The 17500-nt window shown below is 37.2% G+C and overlaps 1 protein-coding gene across 3 annotated transcripts in view; it reads left to right on the top strand.

The window, feature by feature from the left end:
* Window positions 1-17500, top strand: part of pdlim5b (PDZ and LIM domain 5b) — a 201158-nt gene that overhangs the window by 130503 nt on the left and 53155 nt on the right. For all 3 annotated transcript variants that reach the window (XM_061875712.1, XM_061875714.1, XM_061875713.1), the window contains exon 4: window positions 11120-11150. In XM_061875712.1, the coding sequence (XP_061731696.1) occupies window positions 11120-11150 (31 nt within the window). The remainder of the gene's footprint in view (window positions 1-11119; window positions 11151-17500) is intronic.

Below are 17500 nucleotides of genomic sequence, written 5' to 3'. Positions count from 1 at the left end.
TGGAAAGAAAGCTTTATCCCTCAGGCTTATTCCTCCGTTTAACCTTCCCCTTCTTCCCTTCAGGAAATCCATTTATCCATGTGTGTGACCGAGTTGGTTAGCAGGGAAGTCAAGGTTGATGAGGACCACTTAAGCTCTCTTAGCTGCCATCATGTGATATATACCTTACTGGCTTGAATATAAGATCGTTTTTTTTGGTCTGTTAAATGCATCTGATTCCAACCAATCCAGTCCAGTTTCAAAATGTTTAGCTTATCCATGACCACCATTTTTTTGTTTTATTTTTGTTTTTTTATGAACTAATCCAACAAAACGGCACACAACAATGCAATCCAATTCCAAAACCGAACCCGACTAAGCAACACTCAGAATAGCAATAAACACAGCAATTGAGAGAACATACAAACTTGACACAGAACGATCTAGAAGTAGTGAAACAAAAATTAATTTTATCAACAACAGTATCAATATTAGTAACAATTTTAACATAGCAGTGATAAAAAAAACAATTTTTTTCCCCCAGATTTCCAGGACATTTTTCCCATTTGAATTGAACGGGCACTTTTTCAAACGTCGCCATTTCTTACGTTTCCTAAGCAATTAAAAAAAAAATCAACAATCAACATGATGATATAGATATGCACTAACCCCTGTCCCACTGTGCTGCCCTATATATATATATATATATATATATATATATATATATATATATATATATATATACTATACACAGCAATACCACAACAATGCAATCCAATTCCAAAACCAAACCTGACCCAGCAACACTCAGAACTGCAATAAACAGAGCAATTGAGAAGACAAACACGACACAGAACAAACCAAAGGTAATGAAACAAAAATGAATATTATCAACAACAGTATCAATATTAGTTATAATTTCAGCATAGCAGTGATTAAAAATCCCTCATTGACATTATCATTAGACATTTATTTATATATATATATATATATATATATATATATATATATATATTAAAAAAAAGAACAATAGTGTCACAGTGGCTTACACTTGCATCGCATTTCATCCATCCATCCATCCATCTTCTTCCGCTTATCCGAGGTCGGGTCGCGGGGGCAACAGCCTAAGCAGGGAAGCCCAGACTTCCCTATCTCCAGCCACTTCGTCTAGCTCTTCCCGGGGGATCCCGAGGCGTTCCCAGGCCAGCCGGGAGACATAGTCTTCCCAACGTGTCCTGGGTCTTCCCCGAGGCCTCCTACCGGGAGGCGTTCGGGTGGCATCCTGACCAGATGCCCGAACCACCTCATCTGGCTCCTCTCGATGTGGAGGAGCAGCGGCTTTACTTTGAGTTCCTCCCGGATGACAGAGCTTCTCACCCTATCTCTAAGGGAGAGCCCCGCCACACGGCGGAGGAAACTCATTTCGGCCGCTTGTACCCGTGATCTTATCCTTTCGGTCATGACCCAAAGCTCATGACCATAGGTGAGGATGGGAACGTAGATCGACCGGTAAATTGAGAGCTTTGCCTTCCGGCTCAGCTCCTTCTTCACCACAACAGATCGGTACAACGTCCGCATTACTGAAGACGCCGCACCGATCCGCCTGTCGGACGCTCGGGTTGCGCACGGCCACTCTCTCCACTGCGCCACGCCGTATGTATATATATGTATGTATATATATACATATATATGTGTATATATATGGATGTATATATATGTATGTGTGTATACATATATGTATATATATGTACAGTATATGTATGTCTGTATGTATATATATATATATATATATATGTGTATATATATATGTATGTGTGTGTGTATATATATATATATATATATACATATATATATATATTTGTGTATATATATATATATATTTGTGTATATATATATATATATATATATATTTGTGTATATATATATATATATATATATATATATATATGAGGTCCTCTCCAAGGTTCTCATAGTCATCATTGTCACTGGCGTCCCACTGGATGTGAGTTCTCCTTGCCCTTATATGGGTTCTTCCGAGGATGTCATAGTCGTAGTGGTTTGTACAGTCCTTTGAGACATTTGTGATTTAGGGCTATATAAATACACATTGATTGATTGATTGATAAACATTGATATACTGTAATACTGTAAATTTTAATTTTCCTGACGGAATAAATAAAGTACTATCTAATCTAATCTAATCTGTATACATATATGACTTGAAAATATATAAGACTTAAAAATATATACACCCCACCCCCTGACCCCTGAATTAGGAGGTCTCAAGGTCGGCAAGTATGGTCCCAATACAAATCCGGAAGCAAATTGGCTCATGCTCCGTCATTCCATATTCTGATTTTCACCCAGACCATCACCTCCAGAACTCTTTCCCATGGCCTCCTCTGCTACGAAGTCCAGTATGTCCTGGGTCTAAGAATGCAGCCAGACAGAAAGCAGCACAGGGTTGAGCAGATGTCCACCCGAGGACCACCCCACTCCTGTTTGTTCAGTTTGCTGTGAGAAAAGACAGATAGGGTGTGAATCCACTGGTGGCACAAACTACAGTCCATGTTCTGTCGTCGTCTCCCTAATGGAATGTGCCATTTGATCTCCACGCCCCTTTGAAGTTTTCTTTGGCACGGCGTGCCGTCGCTCCGTAGGCGTGCTGGAAAATGAGCTTTGTGTATACCAAGTGCTAAGTGGAAACACTAAACGGAGTGTAGGTACGCACACAAACGACATCAACATCTGGCCCCGGAGGGTGGGGCACACTATTAAGTTGGCGTTGGAAAGGAAATGCTCCAGACTTTGTTGACTGTTTTCCTATTATAGAAAAAAAGAGAGGGAGGAGGCCAGCGGAGCGAAAGAAGCGCTTTGTGGGGAACCGACCTCGCTGAGTCACCTTTCCTTGCTAATGTCATGTTCCGAAACATGATGCATCTACTAATAACATAACACAGCACTTTCAAAATGTTCATTATAAAATCTTGATCCGTCGCTTTGCCACACCTGCCAACGAGTGTACGGCTTTTATTAATCCGGTGGTAAAAACGACAAGTTTCCATGAAAAATGATTAACTTAAAAACCGAAGCAACTCCACGGGCAGGGGACAAAATATACGGGAAAATATCAATGATGATTGGTTGGTTTACGTATAAGAACATCTGTGATTGGTTGGTTGGTTTACTATGCTGAGTCACCATTAGAATGGCTTTTTTGCCGATATTATTATTCCGACATTGTCCAACTCTTACACATTTCCAGTGAGAGTTGAACTCCGCCAAGGCTGTCCTTTGTCACCGATTCTGTTCAGAACTTTTACGGACAGAATTTCTAGGCGCAGCCAAGGCGTTGAGGGGTTCCGGTTTGGTGACCGCAGGATTAGGTCTCTGCTTTTTGCAGATGATGTGGTCCTGATGGCTTCATCTGACCGGGATCTTCAGCTCTTACTGGATCGGTTCGCAGCCGAGTGTGAAGCGACCGGAATGAGAATCAGCACCTCCAAGTCCGAGTCCATGGTTCTCGCCCGGGGAAAAGGGTGGAATGCCATCTCCGGGTTGCAGTCGTTGCAAATTGCCAATTTTTTTTATCCGTCGGACACACAAAATATTCCCAACCCATAGACATGGTGTCGTTAGTCAGTCACAGAGCGAGTGAGCTTCTTAGTCAGGCTATAGCACCGGCAACAACACACGTGTTGTTGTTATGCTCCGCTTGCGGCGGTTTGATGAGGACATCGAGCGTCGCCATTAGAGATGCGCGGTTTGCGGTCTCATCCGCGGAGTCCGCGGATAAACCGTGGGTCGGGCGGGTGACATGACGAAAAAATTTATTTTAATTAGATTCGGGCGGGTGGCGGTTGAATCATCCGGAAATATTTGATATACATGGTTCTGGGATCGGAGATGGCTCGGAGATGGAGATGGATCGGAGATCTCCGGGTTGGGGAGGAGACCCTGCCCCAAGTGGAGGAGTTCAAGTACCTAGGAGTCTTGTTCCCGAGTGAGGGAAGAGTGGATCGTGAGATCGACAGGCGGATCGGTGCGGCGTCTTCAGTAATGCGGACGTTGTACCGATCCGTTGTGGTGAAGAAGGAGCTGAGCCGGAAGGCAAAGCTCTCAATTTACCGGTCGATCTACGTTCCCATCCTCACCTATGGTCATGAGCTTTGGGTCATGACCGAAAGGATAAGATCACGGGTACAAGCGGCCGAAATGAGTTTCCTCTCCCTTAGAGATAGGGTGAGAAGCTCTGCCATCCAGGAGGAACTCAAAGTAAAGCCGCTGCTCCTTCACATGGAGAGGAGCCAGATGAGGTGGTTCGGGCATCTGGTCAGGATGCCACCCGAACGCCTCCCTAGGGAGGTGTTTAGGGCACGTCCAACCGGTAGGAGGCCACGGGGAAGACCCAGGACACGTTGAGAAGACTATGTCTCCCGGCTGGCCTGGTGAACGCCTCGGGATCCCCCGGGAAGAGCTAGACAAAGTGGCTGGGGAAAGGGAAGTCTGGGTTTCCCTGCTTAGGTTGTTGCCCCCGCGACCCGACCTCGGATAAGCGGAAGAAGATGGATGGATGGATGGATGTCCAACTCTTAATTACCGTTACCGATAAATACAGTCGTGGAATGAACACATTATTATGCCTAATTTTGTTGTGATGCCCCACTGGATGCATTAAACAATGTAACAAGGTTTTCCAAAAATAAATCAACTCAAGTTATGGAAAAAAATGCCAACATGGCACTGCCTTATTTATTATTGAAGTCACAAAGTGCGTTATTTTTTTTTAACATGCCTCAAAACAGCAGCTTGGAAATTGGGACATGCTCTCCCAGAAAGAGCATGAGGAGGTTGAGGTGGACGGGTGTATATTGTAGTGTCCAGGAAGAGTTAGTGCTGCAAGGGGTTCTGGGTATTTGTTTTGTTGTGTTAATGTTGTGTTACGGTGCGGAAGTTCTCACAAAATGTGTTCGTCATTCTTGTTTGGTGTGGCTTCACAGTGTGGCGCATATTTGTAACAGTGTTAAAGTTGTTTATACGGCCACCCTCAGTGTGACCTGTATGGCTGTTGACCAAGTATGCCTTGCATTCACTTGTTGTGACTGCCTTTAAAGTTTATTGGTGCTCTGTACTTCTCCCTACGTCCGTGGCGTTTTAAAAAGTAATACATTTTACTTTTTGAAACCGAAACCGATAATTTTGAAACCGATACAGATAATTTCCGGTATTAATAATATCGGCCATAATATTTTGCCCCAATCTTAACCAATGGTAACTCACCATTGGTTACGATTGGGGCAAAATATTACGAACAGGCCAATCAGAGGCAAGATAGGGCGGGTCATCAAACCAGGAAATGACGACGAGAGAGTCGGAGAAGATTTATGTATAAAATAAAACTAGTGGAAGATGGCAGACCGATTCTCTTCTTTAGATTTTTTTTAGTCCAGGAAACCTGCAATGCGTCTACTTGGCCACATTTGGACAAATGTTTGCGTCAGGATAAAACAATGCCCAACACATTAATTTGAGATGTTTACCATTTTTGTTTTCTTTGTCTAAAATGTACACAAAATTAACACAGTAGTGTCTCAACTTAGAGTAATATTGCGTAGCTCTTAACTCAACTTGAAATGAAGTTAATTGAATTAGTGTTAGCCCAACACTACAACACTCCTTTTAACACAAATTTAAGCAAACTTTTATAGAACATTTGCATAAAAATAATGCACTACAATTGCGTAATAACTATGTAAAGCATTTACCTTGCAAAGTGGACTTCTACGGTATCTCCTCCCAGCTGCTCCTCCGTCAAACATCTGCAGCTTCTTCCATATTTTCATGGATACATGTCCGGCATGTAAATATTATCATAACATCCTTGAAGGGCATTAGACTCATTCTGCTCCAGTATGGTGCTGACTGGCAGTGATATGCTCTAATTAGTTCTTATTTATTTTAATGAATATCATCCACATGTTCTTTTCTCTGCACTGTCCTTCACACTCACTTTTGCTTGGAAAAAACAAAGTAAGACCAGATGTTTTGGGCGGCTCTCGTGGGTTTCACTGTGACATTTGCTCCGCCAAACGAATGGCCGGGATTCTCGTGGATCAATTTTGGACCTGCATCTTAAAATCATTACAATTAGCTGAGAGACAACCTATTATCTCGAAACACTCTTAAATCGAGGCACCACTGAAAGACAAATTGGTTTGAATACACATTCCATTCTCATAGTGCAGACCTGGGCAAATTGCAGCCCGTTAAGCTTTTCAACATTCCCAAATAATCTTTTTTGATCTTAAAGATGGAAAGTGTAGCTGCCATTATGATGTGCAGTGATGTTTTTTAAATGACCGTAAGTCTTGATCTATACCAGGGGTGTCCAAATTTTTCCCAGCAAGGGCCACATACAGAAAAGTTGAAGGCTCTAGGGGCCACTTTGTACTTTTTTGTACACCCGAAAACTTGTATTTATTTTTTTAATTTTACATGATTTCCTATCCAGCGCTCTTGTTTTTCATTCCACGTCACCTGTCTCTGGTTACCAATCAGGATGCTTTTGGGGACTGGATTATTTTACTCTGTACCTCAACGTTGTACCTTTGCACTTCATACGTCTCTTTAACATTTGTGCACCTGCCTTTCTCTGGTAAAGAAGACTTGTTTTTTGCACTTGCCTGCCGTCTCTGTATCCCGGAGTGCCTAACGTAACAAAAACTAATACAATTTAATTGAATCAATTATTCTTATTACTATTCTTTATCAATATTCGTATGATTATTACATTGTAAGGCTTAACACACACAAAATCCTACCATTACCATTCTTTTCTGCACTTGCCTGCCGTCTCTGCATCCCGGAGTGCCTAGCGTAACAAAAACTAATACAAGGTAATTGAATCAATTATTCCTATTACTATTCTTTATCAATATAAGTATGATTATTACATTATAAGGCTTAGCACACACAAAATCCTACCATTAACATTCTTTTCTGCACTTGCCTGCCGTCTCTGCATCCCGGAGTGCCTAACGTAACAAAAACTAATACAATGTAGTTGAATCAATTATTCTTATTACTATTCTTTATCAATATTAGTATGATTATTACATTATAAGGATAGCACACACAACATCCTACCATTACCATTCTTTTCTGCACTTGCCTGCCGTCTCTGCATCCCGGAGTGCCTAACGTAACAAAAACTAATACAATGTAGTTGAACCAATTATTCCTATTACTATTCTTTATCAATATAAGTATGATTATTACATTATAAGGCTTAGCACACACAACATCCTACCATTACCATTCCTTTCTGCACTTGCCTGCCGTCTCTGCATCCCGGAGTGCCTAACGTAACAAAAACTAATACAATTTAATTGAATCAATTATTCTTATTACTATTCTTTATCAATATTAGTATGATTATTACATTATAAGGCTTAACACACACAAAATCCTACCATTACCATTCTTTTCTGCACTTGCCTGCCGTCTCTGCATCCCGGAGTGCCCAATGTAACAAAAACTAATACAAGGTAGTTGAACCAATTATTCTTATTACTATTCTTCATCAATATTCGTATGATTATTACATTATAAGCCTTAGCACACAAAAAATCCTACCATTACCATTCTTTTTTGCACTTGCCTACCGTCTCTGCATCCTGGAGTTTCTAACGTAACAAAAACTAATACAATGTAATTGAATCAATTATTCCTATTACTATTCTTTATCAATATTAGTATGATTATTACATTATAAGGCTTAGCACACACAAAATCCTACCATTACCATTCTTTTCTGCACTTGCCTGCCGGCTCTGCATCCCGGAGTGCCTAACGTAACAAAAACTAATACAATGTAATTGAATCAATTATTCCTATTACTATTCTTTATCAATATTCGTATGATTATTACATTATAAGGCTTAACACACACAAAATCCTACCATTACCATTCTTTTCTGCACTTGCCTGCCGTCTCTGCATCCCGGAGTGCCCAACGTAACAAAAACTAATACAATGTAGTTGAACCAATTATTCCTATTACTATTTTTTATCAATATAAGTATGATTGTTACATTATAAGGCTTAGCACACACAAAATCCTACCATTACCATTCTTTTCTGCACTTGCCTGCCGTCTCTGCATCCGGGAGTGCCCAACGTAAGAAAAACTAATACAATGTAGTTGAACCAATTATTCTTATTACTATTCTTTATCAATATTCGTATGATTATTACATTATAAGGCTTCACACACACAAAATCCTACCATTACCATTTTTTTCTGCACTTGCCTGCCGGCTCTGCATCCCGGAGTGCCTAACGTAACAAAAACTAATACAATGTAGTTGAATCAATTATTCCTATTACTATTCTTTATCAATATAAGTATGATTATTACATTATAAGGCTTAGCACACACAAAATCCTACCATTACCATTCTTTTCTGCACTTGCCTGCCGTCTCTGCATCCTGGAGTGCCTAACGTAACAAAAACTAATACAATGTAGTTGAATCAATTATTCTTTTTACTATTCTTTATCAATATAAGTATGATTATTACATTATAAGGCTTCACACACACAAAATCCTACCATTACCATTCTTTTCTGCACTTGCCTGCCGGCTCTGCATCCCGGAGTGCCTAACGTAACAAAAACTAATACAATGTAATTGAATCAATTATTCCTATTACTATTCTTTATCAATATTAGTATGATTATTACATTATAAGGCTTAGCACACACAATATCCTACCATTACCATTCTTTTCTGCACTTGCCTGCCGCCTCTGCATCCCGGAGTGCCTAACGTAACAAAAACTAATACAATGTAATTGAATCAATTATTCTTATTACTATTCTTTATCAATATTCGTATGATTATTACATTATAAGGCTTAACACACACAAAATCCTACCATTACCATTCTTTTCTGCACTTGCCTGCCGCCTCTGCATCCCGGAGTGCCTAACGTAACAAAAACTAATACAATGTAATTGAATCAATTATTCTTATTACTATTCTTTATCAATATTAGTATGATTATTACATTATAAGGCTTAACACACACAAAATCCTACCATTACCATTCTTTTTTGCACTTGCCTGCCGTCTCTGCAAAATATGAATGTAAGTTCATAAACTGAAAAGAAATGCAACAATGCAATATTCAGGGTTGACAGCTAGATTTTTTGTGGACATGTTCCATAAATATAAATTTTTTTGTGAAGAAATGTTTAGAATTAAGTTGATGAATCCAGATGGATCTCTATTACAATCCCCAAAGAGAACACTTTAAGTTGATGATTACTTCTATGTGTAGAAATCTTTATTTATAATTGAATCACTTGCTTATTTTCCAACAAGTTTTTTTCACATTCTTAATCAAAAAAAATTACACACTCTTTATTGTACACTTGTTTTACCATATTTGAGTTACTGTCTAGAAGTTTGGGGAAATACATACAGGACGAACATCCAACCACTATTCATAATGCAAAAAAGGGCCACCAGACTGATACATAACACAGGACCCCGAGAACACACTAATGGATTATTTATAAAACCATTTGATTTAAAACTACCAGATCTCATCCAACTCAAGACTGCCCAAATGATTTATAAAGCAAGTAAAGATTCACTTCCAACAGGGTTACAGAGAAGATTTTTACAGAGAGAAGGGATTTATAATTTAAGAGGAGAACTACTTTTTAAGATCCAATATTGTAGAACAACGCAGAAACGAATGAGTATAACAATAGCAGGGGTTAAAATATGGAACTGTTTAAAGGATGAAATAAAACACAGCACCAACATAAACCAGTTTAAAAAGCTTTTTAAATCATTTATCATTAGTAAATATAAGAAAGAAGAGCAAACATTGTTTTAGAAAGACAATAATATATAATATGTATATAAATACAATTTATGATTTCATAATTATACATATAGGTTATATTAAAATGTATATATTACCACTTTATATGGAATTTAAATAAATTGTGTATATATAATAAATATATGTATATATATATACATATATGTATATGTATATATATATATGTATATATATATATATATATATATATATATATATACATATATGTATAAGTGTACAAATGTATATGTTTGATGTTAAACTGTGTATATGAGACGTGTGCTACATATATGTTGCTTATATATTGTTAAAAAAAAAAGTAATATAAGTAAAGCATGTTTTAGATTTTATATATTTTGAGCCTTGTTCCTGTTGTGATGGGGTAGGTTTATATAAGCGTTGCTTCAACCTACACCCTTTCGGCTCAATCATTGCTCAAATGAGTGTTTTTTTTTTTTTTTTGTTTTTCTTTTGTTGTTCTTTGTTTTATGTGAAGATTGCCAAAATAAGATAAAATGAAAAAAAACAAACAAGTTTTTAGTTATTTTTATATCTTTTTTTCCAAATACTTCAAGAAATACCACTACAAATGAGCACTGTTATACAATTTAATAAATCAGAAACTGATGACAAAGTGCTGTATTTTACTTCTTTATCTCTTTTTTTTCAACCAAAAATGCTTTGCTCTGATTGGGGGGTACTTGAATTAAAAAAAATGTTCCCAGGGGGTACATCACTGAAAAAAGGTTGAGAACCCCTGTTTTAGGCGGTCTGTCATAACGTTTTTGGATTTAATCAGACATTATTGTGAGGTTTTGTATTAGTGTTCCTAAAAATAGATATACCGGCCCCTAGACACATTTTTTCCTTTAAATTTGGACCCTCGAGTCAAAATAATTGCCCAGGCCTGTCATCATAGTGTGTTCTGCATGTTTGTTTGTTTTTTGCACCATTTTTTTCCCTTCGTAACAATTGTATCAAACATCATGAGAGATTTTTAAACAAATGTTTTCGTCTTTCAAACTTGAGCGTAGCAGTCAGGTTCCATAATGATTAACCTCAGGCCAAACATACCTGAGTAGTGCTGACATAACCAAAATAAAACCAGTGTGAAGGCCAGTGAAATAATACTTCATGGGTGGCTGATCTGCCACAACATATTAGCATCTGAGAAATACTACAGTATGTCAGGAAATAGGAGGATTCTTGTAGTGTAACGTCACTTTTTCCTGTCTTCACAGATCATCGAGTGCTGCCGACGGAGGTCTGAAGGTACAGTGTGGCATCACTTTATGTAACATACAGTTTACAACGTTTACATACACTTGTAAAGAACATAAGGTCGTGGCATTTTTGTTTCATCCGACGTCACATGGAAAAATATAAGACCTGTTTGGCCACAATACCCAGCAATATGTTGGCAGGAGTAAAGGTGAGGCCTTTAATCCAAGGAACATAATTCCTACCGCCAAGCATGGTGGTTGGTAGTATTATTGTCAGGTTCAAACAATGATGACATCTATTAAACAGACAAAGAAGCAAGGAATTGAACAGAGATAGAATTACATTTGGCTCAATGAGGAGAATTAAACAGAGACAGAATTAAATTTGGCTCAATTTGCCTCACAATACGAAGTTCCTGCAGTCCTGGGTTCAAATCCAGGCTCGGGATCTTTCTGTGTGGAGTTTGCATGTTCTCCCTGTGAATGCGTGGGTTCCCCCCCCCCCCGGGTACTCCGGCTTCCTCCCACTTCCAAAGACATGCACCTGGGGATAGGTTGATTGGCAACACTAAATTGGCCCTAGTGTGTGAATGTGAGTGTGAATGTTGTCTGTCTATCTGTGTTGGCCCTGCGATGAGGTGGCGACTTGTCCAGGGTGTACCCCGCCTTCCGCCCGATTGTAGCTGAGATAGGCACCAGCGCCCCCCGCGACCCCAAAAGGGAATAAGCGGTAGAAAATGGAGATAGACTTCAATAATAAATATGTCAGGGCTATGTTGGCATTTTTCCATAACTCGAGTTGATTTATTTTGGAAAACCTTGTTGTGATGCATAAAAATGTGTTAATTCCTCGACTGTATATATCGGTATCGGTAATTAAGAGTAGGACAATATCGGAATATCGGATATTGGGAAAAAAAGCCATTATCGGACATCTCTAATGGTGTCTCATCATAGTAAACCAACCAACCAATCACGCATGTTCTTATAAGTAAACCGACCAATCATCATTGATGTTTTCCCGTATATTTTGTCCCCTGCCCGTGGAGTCGCTTCGATTTTTAAATTAATCGTTTTTAATGGAAAACCGTCGTTTTTAACATCGGATTATCAAAAGCTGTACTCATTACGGGAAAACCGAAGTTGTTGGCAGGTATTTTTATCGGAATATAAATTAAAATTACATTATAATTTTATCGGAATCGGTACTTAAGAGTTGGACAATATCCGAATATCGGCTATCGGCAAAAAAGCCATTATCGGACATCTCTAAAGAGACGGATCAAGATTTGAACACACATTGTAGGTCGGAAAAAACAAAGAAAAACGGAAAATAATATTTTATATTATTATTGGAATATAAATTATAATTAAATTATAATTTTATCGGAATCAGTAATTTAGAGTTGGACAATACCTGAATATGGGATATCGGCAAAAAAGCCATTATTTGACATCTCTAAAGAGACGGATCAAGATTTTAACACACATTGTAGGTCGGGAAAACAAAGAAAAACGGAAAATGTTTTATATTATTATCGGAATATAAATTGTAATTAAATTATAATTTAACGGAATCAGTAATTTAGAGTTGGACAATACCCGAATATCGGATATCGGCAAAAAAGCCAATATTTGACATCTCTAAAGAGACGGATCAAGATTTTAACACACATTGTAGGTCGGGAAAAACAAAGAAAAACGGAAAATATTTTATATTTTTATCGGAAAATCAATTATAATTAAATTATAATTTTATCGGAATCGGTATTTAAGAGTTGGACAATATCCGAATATCGGATATCGACAAAAAAGCCATTATCGGACATCTCTAAAGAGACGGATCAAGATTTTAACACACATTGTAGGTCGTGAAAAACAAAGAAAAACGTAACATATTTTATATTTTTAAAGGAATATCAATTATAATTAAATTATAATTTTATCGGAATTAGTAATTTAGAGTTGGACAATACCCGGATATCGGCATAAAAGCCATTATTTGACATCTCTAAAGAGACGGATCAAGATTTTAACACACATTGTAGGTCGGGAAAAACAAAGAAAAACGGAAAATGATATTTTATATTTTTATCGGAATATAAACTATAATTAAATTATAATTTTATCGGAATCAGTAATTTAGAGTTGGACAATACCCGAATATCGGATATCGGCAAAAAAGCCAATATTTGACATCTCTAAAGAGACGGATCAAGATTTTAACACACATTGTAGGTCGGGAAAAACAAAGAAAAACGGAAAATAATATTTTATATTATTATCGGAATATAAATTATAATTAAATTATAATTTTATCGGAATCAGTAATTTAGAGTTGGACAATACCCGAATATCGGATATCGGCATAAAAGCCATTATTTGACATCTCTAAAGAGACGGATCAAGATTTTAACACACATTGTAGGTCGGGAAAACAAAGAAAAACGGAAAATGTTTTATATTTTTATCGGAAAATCAATTATAATTAAATTATAATTTTATCGGAATCAGTAATTAAGAGTTGGACAATATCCGAATATCGGATATCGACAAAAAAGCCATTATCGGACATCTCTAAAGAGACGGATCAAGATTTCAACACACATTGTAGGTCGGGAAAAACAAAGAAAAACGGAAAATAATATTTCATATTTTTATCGGAATATAAATTATAATTTTAGCGGAATCAGTAATTTAGAGTTGGACAATACCCGAGTATCGGATATCGGCATAAAAGCCATTATTTGACATCTCTAAAGAGACGGATCAAGATTTTAACACGCATTGTAGGTCGGGAAAACAAAGAAAAAGGGAAAATGTTTTATATTTTTATCGGAAAATCAATTATAATTAAATTATAATTTTATCGGAATCAGTAATTTAGAGTTGGACAATACCCGAATATCGGATATCGGCAAAAAAGCCAATATTTGACATCTCTAAAGAGACGGATCAAGATTTTAACACACATTGTAGGTCGGGAAAAACAAAGAAAAACGGAAATTATTTTATATTTTTATCGGAAAATCAATTATAATTAAATTATAATTTTATCGGAATCGGTATTTAAGAGTTGGACAATATCCGAATATCGGATATCGACAAAAAAGCCATTATCGGACATCTCTAAAGAGACGGATCAAGATTTTAACACACATTGTAGGTCGGGAAAAACAAAGAAAAACGGAAAATAATATTTTATATTTTTATCGGAATATAAATTATAATTTTAGCGGAATCAGTAATTTAGAGTTGGACAATACCCGAATATCGGATATCGGCATAAAAGCCATTATTTGACATCTCTAAAGAGACGGATCAAGATTTTAACACACATTGTAGGTCGGGAAAAACAAAGAAAAACGGAAAATAATATTTTATATTATTATCGGAATATAAATTATAATTAAATTATAATTTTATCGGAATCAGTAATTTAGAGTTGGACAATACCTGAATATCGGATATCGGCATAAAAGTCATTATTTGACATCTCTAAAGAGACGGATCGAGATTTTAACACACATTGTAGGTCGGGAAAAACAAAGAAAAACGGAAAATATTTTTTATTTTTGTCGGAAAATCAATTATAATTAAATTATAATTTTATCGGAATCAGTAATTAAGAGTTGGACAATATCCGAATATCGGATATCGACAGAAAAGCCATTACCGGACATCTCTAAAGAGACGGATCAAGATTTTAACACACATTGTAGGTCGGGAAAAACAAAGAAAAACGGAAAATGATATTTTATATTTTTATCGGAATATAAACTATAATTAAATTATAATTTTATCGGAATCAGTAATTTAGAGTTGGACAATACCCGAATATCGGATATCGGCAAAAAAGCCAATATTTGACATCTCTAAAGAGACGGATCAAGATTTTAACACGCATTGTAGGTCGGGAAAAACAAAGAAAAACGGAAAATGTTTTATATTTTTAAAGGAATATCAATTATAATTAAATTATAATTTCATCGGAATCAGTAATTTAGAGTTGGACAATATCCGAATATCGTATATCGACAAAAAAGCCATTATCGGACATCTCTTTAGAGACGGATCAAGATTTTAACACACATTGTAGGTCGGGAAAAACAAAGAAAAACGGAAAATAATATTTTATATTTTTATCGGAATATAAATTATAATAAAATTATAATTTTATCGGAATCAGTAATTTAGAGTTGGACAATACCCGAATATGGGATATCGGCAAAAAAGCCAATATTTGACATCTCTAAAGAGACGGATCAAAATTTTAACACACATTGTAGGTCGGGAAAACAAAGAAAAACGGAACATATTTTATATTTTTAAAGGAATATCAATTATAATTAAGTTATGATTTTATCGGAATCGGTAATTAAGAGTTGGACAATATCCGGATATCGGCAAAAAAGCCATTATCAGCCATCTCTAATAAATTGATAAAAGAACCAAAGTTCATGAATGATTTTTGTTACCAAGTATGTGCTCCAATCTCTCTATCACAAACAAATAAGAGTTGTAGAAATGATTGAAAACTCAAGACAGCCATGACATTATGTTCTTTTCAAGTGTATGTAAACTTTTGACCACGACTGTAAATGTGCCCTTCTGAGATGATTTGCTTTGCATGAGAGGCCATGTGTCACAAGCATGTCTTTTTATTTCAACATGAGCACACCACAGAGTTTGCTGTGCAGTATGAATGCAATAATACAAACCCCGTTTCCATATGAGTTGGGAAATTGTGTTAGATGTAAATATAAACAGAATACAATGATTTGCAAATCCTTTTCAACCTATATTCAATTGAATGCACGACAAAGACAAGATATTTGATGTTCAAACTCATAAACTTTATTTTTTTCTTGCAAATAATAATTAACTTAGACTTTCATGGCTGTAACACGTGCCAAAGTAGTTGGGAAAGGGCATGTTCACCACTGTGTTACATCACCTTTTCTTTTAACAACACTCAATAAACGTTTGGGAACTGAGGAAACTAATTGTAGAAGCTATGAAAGTTCAATTCTTTCCCATTCTTGTTTTATGTAGAGCTTCAGTCGTTCAACAGTCCGGGGTCTCCGCTGTCGTATTTTACGCTTCATAATGCGCCACACATTTTCCATGGGAGACAGGTCTGGACTGCAGGCGGGCCAGGAAAGTACCCGCACTCTTTTTTTTACGAAGCCATGCTTTTGTAACACGTGCCGAATGTGGCTTGGCATTGTCTTGCTGAAATAAGCAGGGGCGTCCATGAAAAAGACGGCGCTTAGATGGCAGCATATGTTGTTCCAAAACCTGTATGTACCTTTCAGCATTAATGGTGCCTTCACAGATGTGTAAGTTCAGGGTTTCCCACACATTCATTTATTTGTGGTGGCCCGCCACTAAAGAGTTACGGCCGCCATAAATAAAAAAATAAAAAATTAGTTGTTTTTTTTATATATATTTATTTATTTATTTTTTTCAGCTTTTGATTCGCTCGACCACTCATAAAAGCAATGGGACTCTGTCTGTGGATGGAGCTTGTAGTTGCATATTATATAAATATGTAAATATTATATAAAAATGTACAGTATATAAATATGTACATAAAGTGTTGTAATTATATTCCAACTCCGCGTTCTTCTTGGTCATCGCCATCGCCGCTGCCCCACCCCCCTCGCTGCCCGACCACACCACCACAAATAGATGCCTGACCTGTGGGAAACACTGAAGTTACCCATGCCTTGGGCACTAATGCACCCCCATACCATCACAGATGCCGGCTTTTCAACTTTGCGTCGATAACAGTCTGGATGGTTCGCTTCCCCTTGGTCCGGATGACACGATGTCGAATATTTCCCCCCCATACCATCACAGATGCTGGCTTTTGAACTTTGCGTCGATAACAGTCTGGATGGTTCGCTTCCCCTTGGTCCGGATGACACGATGTCGAATATTTCCAAAAAACAATTTGAAATGTGGACTCGTCAGACCACAGAACACTTTCCCACTTTGCATCAGTCCATCTGTGAGGATCTCGGGGCCCAGAGAAGCCGGCGGCGTTTCTGGATGTTGTTGATAAATGGCTTTCGCTTCGGATTGTAGAGCTTTAACTTGCACTTACAGATGTAGCGACAAACTGTATTTAGTGACAGTGGTTTTCTGAAGTGTTCCTGAGCCCATGTGGTGATATCCTTTAGAGATTGATGTCGGTTTTTGATACAGTGCCGTCTGGGGGATCGAAGGTCACGGTCATTCAATGTTGGTTTCCGGCCATGCCGCTTACGTGGAGTGATTTCTCCAGATTCTCTGAACCTTTTGATGATATTATGGAGCGTAGATGTTGAAATCTATAAATTTCTTGCAATCGCACTTTGAGAAACGTTGTTCTTAAACTGTTTGACTATTTGC

Source organism: Nerophis ophidion, linkage group LG17, assembly GCF_033978795.1.
Source record: "Nerophis ophidion isolate RoL-2023_Sa linkage group LG17, RoL_Noph_v1.0, whole genome shotgun sequence".
Classification (NCBI taxonomy): domain Eukaryota; kingdom Metazoa; phylum Chordata; class Actinopteri; order Syngnathiformes; family Syngnathidae; genus Nerophis; species Nerophis ophidion.
This window is presented reverse-complemented; position numbering and strand designations above follow the sequence as displayed.